This window comes from Penaeus japonicus, unplaced genomic scaffold, assembly GCF_977035675.1.
Source record: "Penaeus japonicus unplaced genomic scaffold, GWHDUDI00000001_assembly GWHDUDI00000018, whole genome shotgun sequence".
NCBI lineage: Eukaryota > Metazoa > Arthropoda > Malacostraca > Decapoda > Penaeidae > Penaeus > Penaeus japonicus.
The window spans coordinates 35574521-35594520 of NW_028234420.1; the positions used below are offsets into that span (position 1 = coordinate 35574521).

A 20000-nucleotide genomic window follows, 5' to 3' on the forward strand; every position below is an offset into this window, starting at 1 on the left:
GGCAAGGGAAAGCGAGCTCTTGGGCGGCGCTTAGTGTAAGGAAACGACGCCGCTTGGTCGAAGGTAAACATGGCCGCGATGCAGACGACCCGGTCTCTGCCTCGCAATTTCAGATTAATATCCCAGTTATGGAACACAAGTGAGTTTTTGGATTGTTAGATACGCACGTTAGGAATGGCTATCAGGGCTGTTAGTATGCTGTGGGTTTGTTTTTGTTTTCTAATTACTGTGGAGAGGGGTTTAGGTTAGAGAGAGATATATGGCGTATATAGTTTTTGAATGGGAAGGCTTATGTAATCCTTTGAAGTAATGCGTTTCGTGTTATTATGTTTTGATATTATGAAGGGATAGGAAAGTCGACTATGAAATTGTTAAAGCCAAGTGCAGTTGTCTTGAATTTTACCGAATAATGGATATGTAAACCTCCATACGTGATAAAACTATGTATTTCATTGTATTTCATATGTACCTGCCTAAACCTCAGTTAACTATATTTATAACATTGTATTGCCTTCACCATATTGGAAAACTAATGGAAGATTCAGAATGGGATAGTGGAAGACAGAAAGACTAAAGTAAATGACCATTGAGAACATGTAAAACGTCACCACATTTTGAAGACCACACTCACTTATCTGATCCAGATATCTATCGTTAAATCCAGCTTATTCTACCTCCTCCTTGCTTCTGTATAGTTACTAATAGATATTTTGAAACTATCTGAGGTAATTTTTACTTAGAACACTTCATCACTGATACTAACATTATTGGTTCTGTTTGAGTGCTTACATTAGTTGTAGTGTTTAATGGATAGAAAGCATCCATGCATCTGCTGCTATCGCTGCATCATCACATGAGGAACCAGCTCAAGCTCAAGCTCTACCGGAATATACTATATGGCGGTTTGTTAGCCGTTGTCTGTGAAGTGCGAAGATTGTGGCAATCTCTTGATACTGCAGAGCTATCATGTTGGACTTCATATTATCATGGTTCGCAGCAAGTTTCAAATAGATTTGAATTGAACACTGCTAATATGATGTTAAGAAAAAAAATAGAAAAAAAATATTGAAAGCCACTGAGTGTCTTCAAAATATTTACCTTTTAGTTAACATTAACCAACTATAGTGGCAATACTATTTACCTAGTGATTTAATCAAACTGTGTCAACACTTGTCAGTGCTCTTAAAATAAAAACTTCATCACATATATTCTGGTGGAAATGAGGTGTAAGTATTCAGAAAAGCCACATAAAGAAAAACCATGACCTCTGCACTACGGAAAAGACCAACAAAGGTCCCCCACGTATTATTGGCAAGAGAGAAGTTGGACTGGTTCTTTATTGGATGGTAAATTAAAACCAAAAACCATATTTTTTAAGTTTGTATTTGTTTACTTATTCTTCAGGTGATATTTGGCAAACAGAACTGTAACTTCTGAAATGTATTTTTTTAAAAAATAGTTTAAGAAACTGCTACAGATGGGAGGTTTTGAACAGAAAATTCTTTTCATAAATGCTTGCCAAAACATAAGCCTAACACAGGACTGTTGGAAAAGTACCAAAATTCCCCTTCAGAACTGGTAACTTTCTTTTCTAGCACTAACAAAATAAACACAAAGAAATAGCTATTTACTCACAAGATTTCTTTCTAGTTCACATCTAAGCTCACATACAATCTTAATCAAAGATTTTAAAACAGAAAAAAAACATCAAAATATAATCTAGCATTAATTTTATTTGAGAACTCAGTTATATGAATAATACTCATATTGATGGATAGCTTTGGTCACATGATCTATTTCAATAAATGATTCAAAATCTATTTTTATTTATTTATAAAAAAATGGATACCTAATTAACTGATCAAGGTGATCAGATCACTGAAAATATTTAAAGAAAATTTTCAATTCCACATATTTGAACTTTCTAGTTTGTTACTTTAAGCGGCAGTTTCACTATCTAGCTCTGTTCCCTGTGCTACCTGCAGGTATCCAAGGTAGCCTTAGGACTATAAATAACATCTATCACGGTATACTGTCCCCTGTTTTCTCATTATTTTTATCAGTTCAACAAAAAAGAGAAAACAATTATGTAGCAAAACAAGGAAGAATTGAAAAGACCTTAGAATTTACAATATTCTAAAAAATGCAGCCAATACTTGATCTTTGATCTGCAATGAGTGTAAATTCATTTATCTAACATTTTACATTAAATTATTTTAATTCTGGTAATACAAAAAAACAATACAAACATTTCATATAAATATCAAAATATAATTCTTACTATATCCATATAAAAAAAAGAAGCAAGTTTATAAGAAAGTACACTATTGGTAGCTCTAGCAAAAGAACAGTGTTGGTTTAGATATCCTTATATTTCACTGAGGTGTGGCTGGAGGGGTATCGTACACCAAGAGGCGGAACTCAACCTCCCTGTTAAAGATTAGGTTCTTCCTGTCATCTTGGAAATTAACTTAGTCTATTTCAAGTAGATGGGTGAAAATAATATGTACAAAGAGTGCAATATTTATAGTAGTAATGATTTTTACATTCTATTTCTTAAAGAATATTCTAAATAGGATTACATACAAAATAAGTTTTTTCTGATTTTCTTGCTAGTTTTGAAATGCCAACCAAGCACAAGCTTATTGACAAAACTCAAAAGGATTTTGTGTCACTTTGACCTCTTTGAAATAGTTTTCAACTTATTTTCCTTATTCTTCAGGGCTCAAATTGCCCTCATAGTCCCCTAAATTGTGAAATTACAAAATATCATTATACATCTTACTGTGTCTTTTTCTTTACTATCCCCATCTTCCATACATCTTATGTGTTATACAAGAAATGTTAGTAGAGAGAAGCTTTGCATAATTATGTGCTCCTTGCAATTTCCAGGAAGACAGAGCACAGCAGTAGAGGCTACGGGCAAATGGCAGATTGTTGGGGCAGCATGTATCACACGGCCGCCAGTGGTTTGCCCCCCCATGACTCCCCTCGAAGCTCAGTATTCGGAGGCAAGTGTGATTTTCATGGTCATCATGCCTATACAACTCATAAGATGCAAAGGACAATGACAGTAATTTTTGTGCAATTGTCTTTGTCAATCATCCCTCATACGTAGGATTTGCTAATTGCTTCAATACTGTTCCATAAAATGCATATGGACAATGGAAAGACAATGGAAGACTTTGGAGTGAAAATTATTAGGGATACGGCTGATAATTCTAAGGAAGGTGGAGATTTTTTGGATGTTTTGAAGGGTTCTTATATATGTTGAGCTTCTTTTTTGAGAAGTGTAAGCCAGTATTTTGATAGTTCTTTTTACAAAGCAGTGTCAGGCAGTAAATCCAGTTGTTAACCAATACTACACTTTAGCTTTTACAGAAGAAAGAACATTCTTGTGAAGAATTCATACCTTTGCTTTTAGCTGTTCTTCTTTCTGTGGTTATTTAATGTTAAAACAGTATTTATTGTATGCATATCCATGTAAAGTCCTGTAATTTATTTTCTGTTGGCAAATCATTCTTTAAAATGATATTGATGTGTAATCCCAATGACTCTGATTAAAAACTGAAGTTGCACTTTATCAGTATATCCAAATACAAGTATCCCAATACATTAAAACACTGACAAGACAAACAGACCAACCTCTCTCGGAAATTTTCCAGATGCTGGCCACAATGGAGAAGGAGTTTTCCCTGAAGAGCAACCACGAACTGAGACACGAACAGGATCTAATGCGAGTAGAATTCTTGAAGTCAGGAGACACAGAGGAAGTAGACATAGAAGAGGCTTCCAAACAAACGGCCGTAGAGTTCGAAGATGCTTGCACTGAAGAACTCAAAGCCTTTACGCCAGCTCCAGTTACGACAGGTAAGTCACTTGGTCTGTTTGCAATGAAGTAGATTAATTGTATGTGGGTTATTTGAATATTTTATTGAGGAGATTTGCTTTTCAGTATCTTAGTACTATTAACCCATTGCGGACGGGTGTCATGACATACATGACATAGAAGCTTTGGCCTGACGCCGGACATCATGACGTACATAACGTTTATTGCACTATGAGAAAGGAGGGAGTGATGATGGCAATTGCAGTCATAATTACTGTAATTACCATAATATTAACCTAACTTATCATCCAAAACCTAGATGGCACCACTTTCTCCTAGCACCAGCAAGAGAGAGAGCCTTGAATGGCACCTATCCATGGTCTCTAGCAAGCACTATCTTTATAGAGCGATGGCACACAGCAAGTTGACGACCTCTTGCTCTAAAGTGCCACTGATGAAGAATGTACAGGCAGAACAAGAAGAGGAAGGTGACTCAGTCCATACCCAGTGTCTAAAATGTGCTCCTGTGCCAATATGGATGCCTTTCACTGTGACACTCACAGTCACAAGCACAGGTTTCCTTCCTCTTCCCTACCTCTTCCTCTTATTTTCATTGTAGGTGGTGATATGTTTCACACTGTGTATAAAGAAAATAATGAGCTAATTTGGATCATATACTACAATTTTAGTCAACTCCAGCATTGATAGAGGGTGTCATATGGCACTATAAACTCAATAAAATACACAAAAAATAAAATACAAAAATGGCTCTACTTTTACAATGAGTGACTGAAAGCGAATGGGAAGATTCAAATTATGTTGCTTCAAGCTGCCTCACTCTAAAATAAAACCCATCCTGAAGACTGGCCAAGCGAATCTACCCCCGTCCGCAATGGGTTGAGAATGGGATAAGATATATTGACCTCAGATATCTATGATATGACTTTGATAAGAAAATCATGGATACTGTTATCTCTTTCTTTGTTATGGCAATTATTTTGATTAGGACCATGCAAAGAGTGAGAAAGCTAATATAAGGAACACATCAAAAACACTAGGTATTAGAAATATTCACACTGTGGGTTGATATTTTAAAACATATTTTATTGTTTCAGATGCTGATAAGAAAAATGATCTGAGCAGTTTAAACAGAGCCCTTGAAAGATCTCTGATATTAGTAGTCAAGCAGAAGTTGGGCAGAGATCACCAGTGGGTCTTACCTCAAGCTCCCTGGGTACCAGGAGAAACCTTAAGACAGGTAAGTTGGTTATGAAATACCTGAAGCATTTTTAGAAAGAATTAAAAATGACAACTGAGCTTCAGTGATGTGGTATGATGGTGTATTATCTGTTTTCCATGCTTATTGTCTGTTAAATCAGGTGACAAAGTGAAGCTTTAGAAAATTATCACTAGAAAACACCTTAGAAGTAGTAAAAACACTGTATCATTATACTTGGTTGAAACTTTATTGTTAGTAACATAAGTGTATGGGTATACATTTGCATATTTGTTTTGCTCCTTGTATGGTAATTAGTTTTCTGCAATGCCTGTTACTTGTATGGCATTATGATTGGCGGTGAGTGTCTCATTTCACAAGTTCTATTCAGCTGCTATTGCTATGTATTCAAATTATAAGACGCAGACAATGCAGAAGAAAGGGACTACTCAAAGGAAATACAAGACAGAGAAAAAAAGTATGATGATGAACTCAAGAGATTGAATACTTGTTTAATGAAATCTAAAGCTGGACTCCTGGGTTTTTAGAGCAGGCTTCTTAAATATACTGCAGAGCATGTACAGCTTATCATGAAGTTGCTATTCTTGGTGCCTGAGTTTCTATGTCTGGATAATTATCTGATGCCATGTTCCAAGAATAAAGCCAAGGAACTGACCATTATGCCAACTGACCATTAATTCACCAGCTTATCAAGAAATGTCAGAAGAACTTGCAGAAGTTGAGAAAAAGATATCAGACTTCCCCATCACCTAAAGAACTGTAGAGCAAAGCACTGAACATAAGAAGGAACTTAATTCCTTGGTTAACTCAAAGAAGACTCTGGAGAAGAAAATGAAATGACTACAGTCCACCTATGAAGATAGCAGAATCCTAAGGGTAAAGATATCCAAAATTGATGACATACTATATGTACTTTAGTGGGGTACATCCACAATCACTATATTATATGTCTCTATAACCAGTGCCGGCCAGTGCTACCAAGAATCCTGAGGTGTTAGGCTTATGTGTTAGTAATATCCCAGCATGACGACCATTTAGAGCCAAAATAGCCCTGTTGTAAACGGGTTAAGGGAGGAATAGGATGTAAGATCAAACAGTAAAACTTGTGTATATATATGATTTAAAATTGGCCACCATTCAATTGCACTGGATCTTGGGAGAGATGAAGAAGTCACTGGGACCCAAGTACAACAAATACAGGAGATGAACAAACTTTTTTCTGGTGTGGCAGAAACAGATTTTCAATGCCCTTTGAGCAGATGTTATGTTGTGGTGGATCTCCCAATTACCGTTGTGCCGCTGCTCAGGTTATGTACATCTCAGAATGTTGAATGACTGTCACTGAAGGATCAATTCACCGGACACAACCTTGTCAATGTTAAAATAGAAAAAGTAGAAAATAGTCCTAACCTGCTTCACCTCGTGTAGGTTCAGAGAATGTGAGGTCTTCCAATATGAACATTGCTTCTTTTGTCTTCTGTTGGACCTATAGTTCTAACTTTTATCACTGATGATCCTCCTCCACATAAAAAAAGGGGTGTTGGGTCATGTCTGGAATGGTAGACTTTAACAAGATCCAGCTTGAATTGCAAATGGTGCTTGACTCTTAAAAAAACAGGACTTTTATGGAGCAGCTGGTGGCAGTGTGTTGCTGCAAAAGGTGACTCCTTAACCCTATGACGACGGTGCGTCACACTCGTGTGACACAGCCAAACTCCCGATGCCGGGGCGTCATGCGATTGTGACGATTACAATGCAATATTGCAATCGCCCGGCATAGGGGACTGCGCGTAGCGAGTGCCCCATCGGGAAAGGGTTAAGGGGTAATGGCACCCAAATTTATTTTTTATTTTTAACTACATAGGCTGGGAACTTTTTAATGTTATATGTTGACAGATATTATAATGCACTTATATATTCAGTTATGGAAGGCTGACAGAATGTTTAGGAGGATTGCAAAAAAAAATTCTTTACTGCTTTATCAACTTTTGTGGTTTGTGGTTATGTCTTTCAATTATTTTTTGTAATGCCACCAATTGTCAACATAAAAATATTTTTCAAGTTTTAAGTCACTTATTTATTTCTCCTAGAAGTATAAAGTGTAATTGATTATGTTAGATATTGACCTTTTTAAAGGCCAAAAGAAATCAAGATCATAAACTATAAGGGATATTTGGAAAGTAATATCTGGACATCTAGGCACTTTTTTAGATTACATCTTCCACCAACTCTTTACATCAATCATCAACTCTTTCTTATTGTGTGTGTGTGTATGTGTGTGTGTGTGTGTGTGCATGTGCGTGTGCGTGTGTGTGTGTGAGAATAGTATATATATCAGAACTTCATATCGGTTTTAAACATGGCCTAAGATTCAAAGATTCTTTGGATGATGATCTCATTTTAGAAAAGTTTGGCTTGTTTTGATAAATAAACCTAATTTCCATCATTTCAGACATGTGAACGGGTGGTGCGAGAGACTTGTGGTACATCCCTGAAAGTGAAATTCCTCGGCAATGCTCCCTGCGGATATTACAAATACAAATTCCCCAAACAGGCTCGAAAGGATGGGTTCATTGGTGCAAAGGTGAGGCTGCACGACATTCTGATCTGTTGGTTCTCGTTGTTGTCATTATGTCCATTTCTCTAAAATTTATTGTATGAAGTAATACAGAAGGAATTTGAATTTTAACCTGTTGATACTTCCAGACTGTTAATGTTACTATGTTATTGAATGCTTCATCCTTTGGGTTGTACCAACATGCATGACACTCTTGACATTCATACTCCAACCACTTATTTATCAAACTAAAGCATACAATTTATCATACATATTTTGGGGAATACTTCAGTATGTAGTTAAAGTAAACATTAATGCCCAGATATGTAAATATTCATATACAAATGCTAAATATTCAAACATTAAGATATAATGAACATAAAATATATATATGTAGTTACACATAATTAAAAGGACAGGTCATAAGTATCAGACAGTGGAAAACTTGTGTAATTACTAATCAAGGAAAAATTAAAAATAAACTTGAATAAGCAGAGATAAACTTAACAATGTAATAAAAAACTAAAAACAGCTTTAATTATCAGATTATATATATATATATCCAGACAAAGCACTCCTCCATACAGAAAGTTACTATTGATAAAGCCTATGCATATCCAACCAAAAAATTTATAAAAAGTATCACAGCTATCAATTACCGTGTGACCTTTGCCTCAGCAATCAAACCCGTTAACTAACTTGAAGTATCCTCCCCACAGGTGTTCTTCTACAAGGGAATGGTCAGGGAAACCAGCGGAAATGTACAGCCAGGACAAGACGTAATAGAGCACCAGTGGCTCTCACAGGACCAGCTGGATGAGAGATTGAAGCGATCCTATGCCGATTCCGTGTCGAGGTTCTTGGTATCGGACAAGTGACCGGTACATGTCACTTGATCGCTCGCTTGTATTATATACCAGGAACAAGAAAGTTCTTGAACGAATAGCATTGCAATGTGGTTTATGTGAAGTAGGTACCACATCTCTCAAATGCTGTGCGCACACCTGGTTTTCTTGTGGCTCCATGTAAATATTTAAAAGATGTTTTTGTAATAAAGCATTGTATAGAAAAAACTATTTTGATATTTCTTTTAGCCATGGATAGTATTCTTGAAATGTGTATAAATAACTATATTTATTTATAACTGAAAAAATGCTGACAACATCTCTTTACTCAAACAAAATATTTAATTTACTAGTTCATATTTGCAGTTGTTTCCTTTTAGATATAGGACCAATTTAGTTCTCAGTAAGAGAAAAAAAAAATCTTTCTTCTCAGTCTTTTTTTTTTCTTCTTTTTTTCTCTTTTTTTTACCTTCTTTTAACCCATTGCGGACAGGGTGCCTAACAACTTTACTGGTCGTCAGGGCAGGCAACACTAGCGGCACCAGCTTAAAATTAGAGGGACAGGGAGAGTGTTTTCTCCACCCTCTCAGTAGCGCAGACTAGCCCAAACAATAATTTTCCATATATCCATCATCAAATGTAGGTTTAGGCTGACTTTGGAACCCTGTAGCTCTGGAGCTAGCCCCGTTACAGCAATAATGCTTCATGGCTCTGTGTGCACTTCAACTGTGAGCAGATCCCCATGTTACATCATGTACTCATTAACACCTGTCTTTTAGGCCTAATCAGTGCCAACGTGACACCCATACGCAATTGGTTAATAGAGTTTTCATGATATATTTATTGTTCCATCTCAAATCAACCCTGCAGAATACAGTATTTGATTATCTTTTTTTTCATTATTATTATAATTGTCCATTCTTTTCTCCAATTTCTAGAATTGAATTATACAGTTTCCTTACACTAGTATTCATAGATTTTCATTAAAATAATACAAAAGATTTTGAAATATGGATAACACAGGGAAGTACCTGATACAATAATCTTCATTTCCTTTTTTGTTTAATTTCTTTGGCATATCTTAAACTTACCACACATGTAAAGTGCATCAATCTCACTAAATGATGTAGTATAGATGAAAAGTAGAAGGCATGAAGGAGAACTTTAACCTTAATAAAGTTTAACATTTGACAGCTTGAAATCATAATAAAAGTTATGATTTAGGATCAGTGATGAATATTATGAAGTTGAGTGGGAGTATATAGATTGGCATAAGTTCATAATTTGTGGAGGGATGCGTTTTGTTAGTCTTAGATTTATTTTTATTTTTCCTTTAAAATTCTCTCTCTCTCTCTCTCCCACTCTCTCTTTCCTCTCTCTCCTCTCCTCCCTCCCTCCCCCCCCCCTCTCCCTCTCTCTCTCTCTCTCTCTCTCTCTCTCTCTCTCTCGCTCTCTCTTTTTTACTTCACTTCACTTTGTTGGATTTTTTTTCTCTCTCTCGATCCTATTTTCCTTGATGTGTACCTTTTCTAGGCTAGGATTCCCATTCCTTCCTCCTGTGCTCTCAAATACAGAAATTCCATTACAAATCAAGGTTATAGAGGAAGTAAACCTGAATCTTGCATAACACAGATTTCAAATTCTGTTTTCTATTAATTATACAAAATTACGACAAGCATAGTTTTACACAGGAGATAATGTTGATGCTATGCTTTGAAGAAATAACTTTTATAGAGAAACAGATCTTTCATCCTCAGGCCTGTTGATACTCTTTCGCTGTTAAACAAGAGCCTTTGATAACTGGAAAATAAGTTGAAAAACAGTGGCATGGCGGCAACTGTACGCACCTCTATAACGTGAGACTCAGCATAGAAAGAGAGCTATATTAGTTTGCTCATTGGTAAGTTTGAAAAATATATTAATTGCATAATACTCTTTCTGGAGAAGGTAATTGCAATAGTTTGAGATAAATGATAAGGATGATTTTTTTTTTTTTTTTTAATCAACTCTTTTTGAGTCAGTGTGTCCAGGAAGGGTAAAATAACATATGTTGTTATCAAACATTCAAGCTCCACCCACAAAGTTTCATTTCATGTAATATAACTTGCCAATAAAATGTTATAGTTTCTCATAATTAAAAGGACAGGTCATGAGTACTAGACAATTGAAACATTTATAAATGTTAGAAAAAAAATGAAAAATCTTTTGAAAATAAATAAACCAATGGAATAACTTTTTTTTTAAATATAAAGTACGTACATATATTGATAATGGATATAGTGAGACATGTTCGAAGATTGAAAAGATCACATGCAAGATATTTTTCTTTGATATGAAAAGAATTGCAGATAAAGAAATTCTGCAAATAAAATGGAAGAAATCAAGAATATTTGCTGAACAAGGTTGTTATTTTGTGACAATTAAAGAATTTTGGTACTAGTTAATTAAAATTTATGGGATTGTATTTTCAGAAAAAGATATGTAATTCTAATTTGCTTCCCTTTCTATAACAGAACATTATAAAACACTTCATGTATGATTAAATGTGCTTATTATCTCTACAGAAGGAAGTAGAAGCTAAAACTGACCTTTTATGCATAGAAGACACGTGTTTAATTGATTGTTTTAACTATTTACTGTTTTATACATTTTTTCACTTCAAAGTAATATAAATAAATGAATAAACTACCATCATATATATACACACATGGACAAACTCACTTATTATTTTGCCAATAAATTCCCTAAAAGTCTTTCACATAAAGCTAGCAGTTAATGTAAAGAACTAATAATGGTGATAATCTCAATGTGTAACATGAACGGACAATAACCATATCAGTTTATCTAGGATAACAAAAGTCTGTCTAAATAATTTTGTTTTATTGCTTAATATCAAAACCAACTTGAATGGTAACCTTTCCAGTAAAAAAGTACCTTACATATTATATTTGTGCATAATTCCAGACCCTTTTATCATAAAAATATTTGTTCTCATATTCTCACTACTACTAAGAATCCACATATAAATAACAAAAATAATAATAATGGAATACAAGAATGGTAAATTTCTTCTTTTCTTACCATTACTTGCCAACTAAATATTACATTATTATACCAAAAATAGCACTTTAATCATCGTAAACACAATATAACAAAATAAAATTTAACTTCAGCAAGCCAACAAGTACATCACAACACTGGCTCTTAATAAAAGAAAGCCATATTTTTTGTCTCTAGACCAGTTCCCATACAACCGAAATATCTTTTTTTAGAAAGGGATAAAATCACAACAACATATTTCTTTCAACTTAATATCTTTGAACCATAATATCCTATTTTTATCAATAAGAATCACAATACAAACAATTGAAGCAAATTTCTTTGCAACAATTTGTGCTGCCATTAATTAGAATGAAGTTGCCTTGGCTACATTACAGGAAAAACAAATATTGCTTTGGTATTAGACTGACTATAAAGAAGAAAACCATAATAAAAATTTGGTATCATATACATATACTTATATTTTAGTACTGGTAGTTGAGTTAGTGAATCTATACCTTTCGAAATCAATGTTCAGGAAGTTTAATACCATTCACAGCATAATACGAGCCTACTGTTGTTTTAAAGTATATGAAATGATTCCCAATACATGTAAATAACTTATATGCCCTTAACGACTAGTATTAAACAAGCACCAGATAATATAATGTAAAAAGTAACCAAACAGAACTTACTAATATCGTTTGAACTATCAGTAGTGTGTAAAAAATTGAACATATTAATCTCAAAAGGTTATTATTGCTATCCTGAAGAGCTCTTGTGCATTTTAAAGCTTGCAACTATGATATGTAAAATTGACTTCCTAAAGTTATAAATATCTTGAATGATTTCATACTCTTTTACGTCCAATTCTCTATCCTGCATAGTTCAAAAGTATTTTACACTTTGGTACATCTGTCCTACCCACTATCATATACAGTGAATACTGAAAAAATATTTATGCCATGAATTTTATGCATCATTTTGAGCACAGTGAATCTTGATTATTATACATATTAATAATTGCTCCAAGTGCATAATTCCTTGCATAATATTTGGTATGGCACTTTTTACTCCACTTTCTTATTGACAAGCCACAGGTAGAGCGCTAAGTAGCTCAACAGGACCATTCCAGCAAAACCACTGAGCACAACTTTAATATCCTGGAAAAAAATGGAAAAAAATAAATTGCTTATTTCTATTGAATAATGCGAGTTATAACTAGCCTGAGATTTACTAAGTACTTCACAGTTTTCAAGATTAATTTAACCATTTCAATCATTTCTTACAGCCATTTAAAGTAGCACCTACACTGTCATGCAGTTGAACTGAAACATTTTCATACAACAGTAATCAGGAACTTGATTGAACATCTCTCATTAAACTACTGCAGTATATCATAAACTACAACTAATTACATCAATAAATGTCCTTAAATTCAAAGAGAGAAAATGAGACTTAGTAATATACCTGGTATAGTTTAGGAGAGCTGCTCTTCACCTCCGTGTTCTTCTTGAGCCCCTTGACGTCAACATTGGTTTTCTTTTTGTTCTGAGTACCTGAGGGTTTGAGAGCATTATTATATAAGCGTGAATGCAGTGTGTTTGAGTGTGAGTGTGAGTGTGAGTGTGAATGTGAGTGTGAGTGTGAATGTGAACGTGAATGTAAGTGTATAAGTGTGTGTGTGTGTATTAGAGCAAGAGAGTGAGTGTGAGTAGGAGTGAGTGTGTATTAGAGCAAGAGAGAGAGAGAGAGAGAGAGAGAGAGAGAGAGAGAGAGAGAGAGAGAGAGAGAGAGTGAGAGTGAGAGTGAGAGTGAGAGTGAGAGTGAGAGTGAGAGTGAGAGTGAGAGTGAGAGTGAGAGTGAGAGTGAGAGTGAGAGTGTGAGTGTGAGTGTGAGTGTGAGTGTGAGTGTGAGTGTGAGTGTGAGTGTGAGCGCAAGTGTGAGTGTGAGTGCCTGTGCCTGTGAGATATTGATAAATAATACCAATGAGTATAGATCATAATCACAACTTTGATCTCAAAATGAAACTGAAGATAGCAACGGCAACAGTGGTGTAGACAATAATTATCACAATAACACTAATAACTAAAATACTAACCAATCTGCTTCCTGTATTTGTCCACAGGAAGGCTGTGTGTGTGAACATCTTTACGACCCATCTGAAACACAATGCTCGATTAAACTTGGTTTTTAAATGTGTTATTGGGTTGTATGTTGTAACTTTGATTCTTCTTACATATTATAAATATATAAACTTATTCATATGATATATACTATTACAAATTTGTTTTCTTTTATTATCTGTAAACTTATATTATGGAAAGCCAGTGTTTTTTTTAAATCTTATAATATACATTTAATTATGTATAGATTGGCTTGCATATACAAGAGAAAAATATGCTAATAGATCTTAAACTTAGACTTTGCTCGAAAAAATAAGTCATTTCTAAAAATTAAAAAAATACATATATGTGAAACTGGTTAAATTCACACCATTCTCAGACTATTTGTGAAAAGAAAGGCCAAGTTAGTAATGTAGAGTTAGTAACATTATTATTACAGTCACCCTTGATGGAAATTTGACTAAAATGGGGACGAAACAATTTTTTTTCTTTGTTAAATACGCTTTAATATCTATTCTTAACAAAAGAAAACCTACCACAATGAACAACAGAATCTCTTATGCTTCAAACCACGAGCTAAACCCCACACATCATAAATAAACCCCCAAATATATATTAATTAACTTGCTGAGCTCAATTGATAACCGAAGATAAGCCTCTCAATAGCCTTTTAAAATCCCAATCGAAATTTGTTTTCTCCTTAATTTCCTCTTTAAAAAGATGTCATATAGTCCCACAGTCACCCAAAGATCAACAGTAAACTATTCATTATATTCCGAGCCAAATTGATAGACATCCATACCTTTAATCGTCGATAAAAGCGAAAATTGTCTATCTCATCAACTTGATCTTGACACTGCGATCTTTGACACGTCCCCTCGGGCTATGAAAGCGATGTCGCGCGAGGGAGAATATTGTCGTGCGGCGTCGGGGGATTGTCGTGCCGGGGTGATTGGGAAATTGGTGTTGTTGTATGGCTTATATGTATGTATGTATGTATGTATGTATGTATGTATGTATGTATGTATCGATCTCGTGCTATCTTTTCCGCTGTATTTTGTTTTTCTCTGTACGTGTGTATGTCTGTCTCTTCTCTTCCTGTCTATAGGTATTTCTGTGATGTCCTCCTGTCTCTCTGTTTCGATGTCCTTCTGTTCTGTGTCTGTCTCCTCTCTCTCTCTCTCTCTGTCTGCAATCTCTTCTCACTCGATCTCGTCTCTCTTTCTCTCTCTCTCTTACCTCTCTCTCTCTCCCCGTCTTCTCCGACCCTGTCTCTCTCTCCTCCCGGTCCGTCTCTACTCCCTATACTTCTTCTATATCTATCTATCTCTCTTCTATCTCGGTCTCTCCCTCTCTCTCTGCTCTCGTCTCTCTCTCTCTCTCCCTCTCTCTCTTCTCTCTCTCCTCCTTTTTCTGTCTCTCTCTCTCTCTCTCTCTCTCTCACTCTCTTTTTTATCTCTCTCTCTCCTCACTCTCACTCTCTCGTCTCTCTACGCTCTCTCTCCTCTCCCTCTCTCTCATCTCTTCCCTCCTTTCTTTCTCCTCTCTCTCTCTCTCTCCTCTATATCCTCTCTCTCGTTCTCCTCTATCCTCTTTCTCTCGTCCTCATCTCTCCTCTATCTCTCTCTCTCTTCATCTCTCTCCTCTCTTTCTCTCTCTCTCATCGTTCTTCCTCTCCTCGAATGGTCTTTCTCTTCTCTCCCTCTCGTCTCTGTGATGTGTGCTCGTCTCTCTCCTCTCTCATCTATATTCTTCTCCTCCTCTCTCGTCTCTTCTCGCTGCTCCCTCCTATTCTCTCTCTCTCTCGCATAGTTAATATACTATATATAGATTATAGTATATATATATATCCATATATATTATATATACTGTGTGCTACTATACTATATATATATATACCTATAGATATGATATACTATTCATAGATATTCCTATATATATATATAATATATATATATATTCAAATATGATATAATATATATAAATATATATGATACATGCTACAATATGTGCATGTATATTTGAATGTATATTTATACATACATGTAATAATGTATATAACAAACAACCACATAACATCACAACATGACATACACATACACACACACACACACACACACACACACACACACACACACACACACACACACACACACACACACACACACACACACACGTGTATATGTGTTCATATGTGTATATGTATATGGGTAAGAATATAATACTCATAGAACTATATTTGATAACCTCGCTCTAGTACCGAAATTAACCTTTCCTGACACAGAGATCAGCTGATTTCCTTGGCTACTTATCACCCCCTCACCACCACCCCACCCCTCCCATCCCTAGTCAGCTGACAACGAAGCAATATGATTCTTAAAAAAGGCATAAATATATATACACAAGGTTTAAAATTCCTAATACTCATGATACTCATAAATCTAAACTAGATCCATGGTTTAGTAAGCTGTGATTAGACTCAGCGCTTCGGTATCAACATCAATTAACATTTTAGATGTTAATTAGGAGATCGCTATGTATGATTTGATACGAAAAATATTGGGAAACTTTGGTCATAAACACGTGCACTTGTATCATTAACATGTTTATTTTTTACCCCTTTTTATTATTTTTAAATCATTATCATTTATTTTCTGTTGGGATTGTTTGTTTGTCTAAAATAAGCATTTACTTATTAATATTAAATTTCTACAGATATGTATCAGTATATATCTATTGTGCCTTCTCTATTTAATAGTAGACCTACGTAAGAAAAATGAATGAAAAATATAATATAGATTTGCAATGGTAAAATTAGTATCAACATTAGATACAATATTGATGATAGTAATGATAATAACAATAATAAATATGATAAGGATAATTATGAAAGAACTTATAAAAGCAAATGAGTACAATTAGGATAGCAATGATTACAATACAACAATAAAACCAATAATGATTAAGTTAATAACTACGATGATAATCATAAGTGATGATAATTCTAATGATAATGACAATAATGATAATGAGGGGGAGGAGGATAATCATAATAACAACAATAACAATAATAATGATAACATTAATGATAATGATAATGATAATGATAATAGTGATAAAGATAATAATAAGGATTATGGTAATTATAACGATAATGATAATGATAATGATAATGACAATGATAATGATAATGACAATAACAATGATAATGATAATGACAATGATAATGATAATGATAATGATAATGATAACGATAATGATAATGATAATGATAATGATAATTATGATGATAATGATAATGATAATGATAATGATAATGATAATGGTAATGATAATGATAATGATAACGATAATGATAATAATAATGATAATGATAATGACAATGATAATGACAATGACACTAACACTGATAATGATAATGATAATGACAATGACAATGATAATGATAATGATAACGATAACGATAATGATAATGATAATGATAATGATAATGATAATGACAATGATAATGATAATGATAATGATAATGATCATGATAATGATAATGATAATGATAATGATAATGATAATGATAATGATAATGATAATGATAATGATAATGATAATGATAATGATAATGATAATGATAATGATAATGATAATGATGATAATAATGATAATGATAATAATAATGATAATGATAATGATAATGATAATGATAATGATAATGATAATGATAATGATAATGATAATGATAATGATAATGATAATGATAATGATAATGATAATGATAATGATAATGATAATGATAATGATAATGATAATGATAATGATAATGATAATGATAATGATAATGATAATGATAATGATAATGATAATGATAATGATAATGATAATGATAATGATAATGATAATGATAATGATAATGATAATGATAATGATAATGATAATGATAATGATAATGATAATGATAATGATAATGATAATGATAATGATAATGATAATGATAATGATAATGATAATGATAATGATAATGATAATGATAATGATAATGATAATGATAATGATAATGATAATGATAATGATAATGATAATGATAATGATAATGATAATGATAATGATAATGATAATGATAATGATAATGATAATGATAATGATAATGATAATGATAATGATAATGATAATGATAATGATAATGATAATGATAATGATAATGATAATGATAATGATAATGATAATGATAATGATAATGATAATGATAATGATAATGATAATGATAATGATAATGATAATGATAATGATAATGATAATGATAATGATAATGATAATGATAATGATAATGATAATGATAATGATAATGATAATGATAATGATAATGATAATGATAATGATAATGATAATGATAATGATAATGATAATGATAATGATAATGATAATGATAATGATAATGATAATGATAATGATAATGATAATGATAATGATAATGATAATGATAATGATAATGATAATGATAATGATAATGATAATGATAATGATAATGATAATGATAATGATAATGATAATGATAATGATAATGATAATGATAATGATAATGATAATGATAATGATAATGATAATGATAATGATAATGATAATGATAATGATAATGATAATGATAATGATAATGATAATGATAATGATAATGATAATGATAATGATAATGATAATGATAATGATAATGATAATGATAATGATAATGATAATGATAATGATAATGATAATGATAATGATAATGATAATGATAATGATAATGATAATGATAATGATAATGATAATGATAATGATAATGATAATGATAATGATAATGATAATGATAATGATAATGATAATGATAATGATAATGATAATGATAATGATAATGATAATGATAATGATAATGATAATGATAATGATAATGATAATGATAATGATAATGATAATGATAATGATAATGATAATGATAATGATAATGATAATGATAATGATAATGATAATGATAATGATAATGATAATGATAATGATAATGATAATGATAATGATAATGATAATGATAATGATAATGATAATGATAATGATAATGATAATGATAATGATAATGATAATGATAATGATAATGATAATGATAATGATAATGATAATGATAATGATAATGATAATGATAATGATAATGATAATGATAATGATAATGATAATGATAATGATAATGATGATGATGATAATGATAATGATAATGATAATGATAATGATAATGATAATGATAATGATAATGATAATGATAATGATAATGATTGTGATAATGATAATGATAGTGATATTGATTATGATAATGATAATGATTAGGATAATGACAATGATGATGGTAATGATAATAATTATAATAATAATTATGATAATGGTGATAATAATGATGATAATGATAGTAATAATGATATGATGATAATAACGATGATAATGATAATGATGATGATAGTGATAATGATAATGATGATGATAGTGATAATGATAATAAAAGAAATAAAAAGGATAGTAATAATGATGATAATGATTATGATTATGAACATGATAATGATAATGATAATGATTTCACGCCACGCGCGTCTGGGAACACTGCTTCCACGCCAACATCACAGCAGAGGCAGTCTACAGCTGACTGTGGAAGAGTTAATACACAAGTCCGCAAAGTGTTGTGTCTGATATCAACTATAAGGTAATTCGTGCTCTCAACGCTTACATGATATCAAGAACTCAAGACAAAGAAAAGGAAGAGAAGGTTTTTTTTCTCAAAATATTACTTAGAAAGTGAAAGTCAGATAACATGGAAAGTTGCGGCGACAGTCACGAGATTCTGACATCACGTGTTTTGACGGCAGTAATTTCGTAATGTTATAAAAAAATGGTTGATGATTACCTGTGATTTCAGCGGATTGTAAAGAATACATTAGATACTGTAAGTAGCATTGTTATTCAGATTGAAACACCATCATCTGAGATGAGAGATTAGTTATCACTACATCCATAGCTTAGATCGTCTGTGATTTTGTACATTATGTTTTTTTCCGTGAGTGACACAATCGAATTTTTCGCTCCAGTAACTTCTGTGTAGGAGCATCATTCGGAGAAGAAAGTCTCTCGCAAAATGGAGTAAAATATAGATGGAAAACATTAAACCTAAATATGTAAAGCTATCATAGCAACCTCGGTGACAATTTTTTTTTTAACGCGTGACTCGAGAGATAAAAAAAAAAAAAAACTAAAAACATGGTGCTATTGTAATACACGCCCAACCGCGAAGCTCATATCCGCAAATTTAAGAAAAAAAAAGATGGGTGTCGCACTTCGTCACAGATTTACGAAGAGCGTTCCACTAAGC

General features: G+C 32.8%; 3 protein-coding genes across 6 annotated transcripts in view; 2 read left to right on the plus strand and 1 right to left on the minus strand.

Annotated features, from left to right (window-relative positions):
* Positions 1-5: 5 nt before the first annotated feature.
* Positions 6-8699, plus strand: mRpL46 (mitochondrial ribosomal protein L46). Its single transcript, XM_043016780.2, has 6 exons — positions 6-139; positions 2893-3011; positions 3666-3870; positions 4945-5087; positions 7519-7650; positions 8343-8699. Exons 1-6 carry the CDS (start codon positions 70-72, stop codon positions 8499-8501), a joined length of 828 nt encoding a protein of 275 aa, XP_042872714.2. The 5' UTR covers positions 6-69; the 3' UTR covers positions 8502-8699.
* A 2634-nt stretch (positions 8700-11333) lies between these two features.
* Positions 11334-14560, minus strand: LOC122253568 (triple QxxK/R motif-containing protein). The gene is made up of 4 exons (XM_043016783.2): positions 14436-14560; positions 13609-13669; positions 12978-13066; positions 11334-12670 (listed from the first exon to the last, which is right to left on the minus strand). The coding sequence occupies exons 2-4, from the start codon at positions 13667-13669 to the stop codon at positions 12578-12580; spliced, it is 243 nt and encodes an 80-aa protein (XP_042872717.1). The 5' UTR covers positions 14436-14560; the 3' UTR covers positions 11334-12577.
* A 4669-nt stretch (positions 14561-19229) lies between these two features.
* LOC122253569 (dehydrogenase/reductase SDR family member 12) overlaps positions 19230-20000 on the plus strand; it is a 22435-nt gene continuing 21664 nt past the window's right edge. For 2 of the 4 annotated variants that reach the window (XM_043016785.2, XM_086546909.1), the window contains exon 1: positions 19230-19337. The gene's annotated coding sequence lies outside the window, so the exon portion shown is untranslated. Of the gene's footprint in view, positions 19578-20000 lie in introns of all 4 variants that reach the window. The other 2 variants (XM_043016786.2, XM_086546908.1) reach the window with 2 other exon arrangements.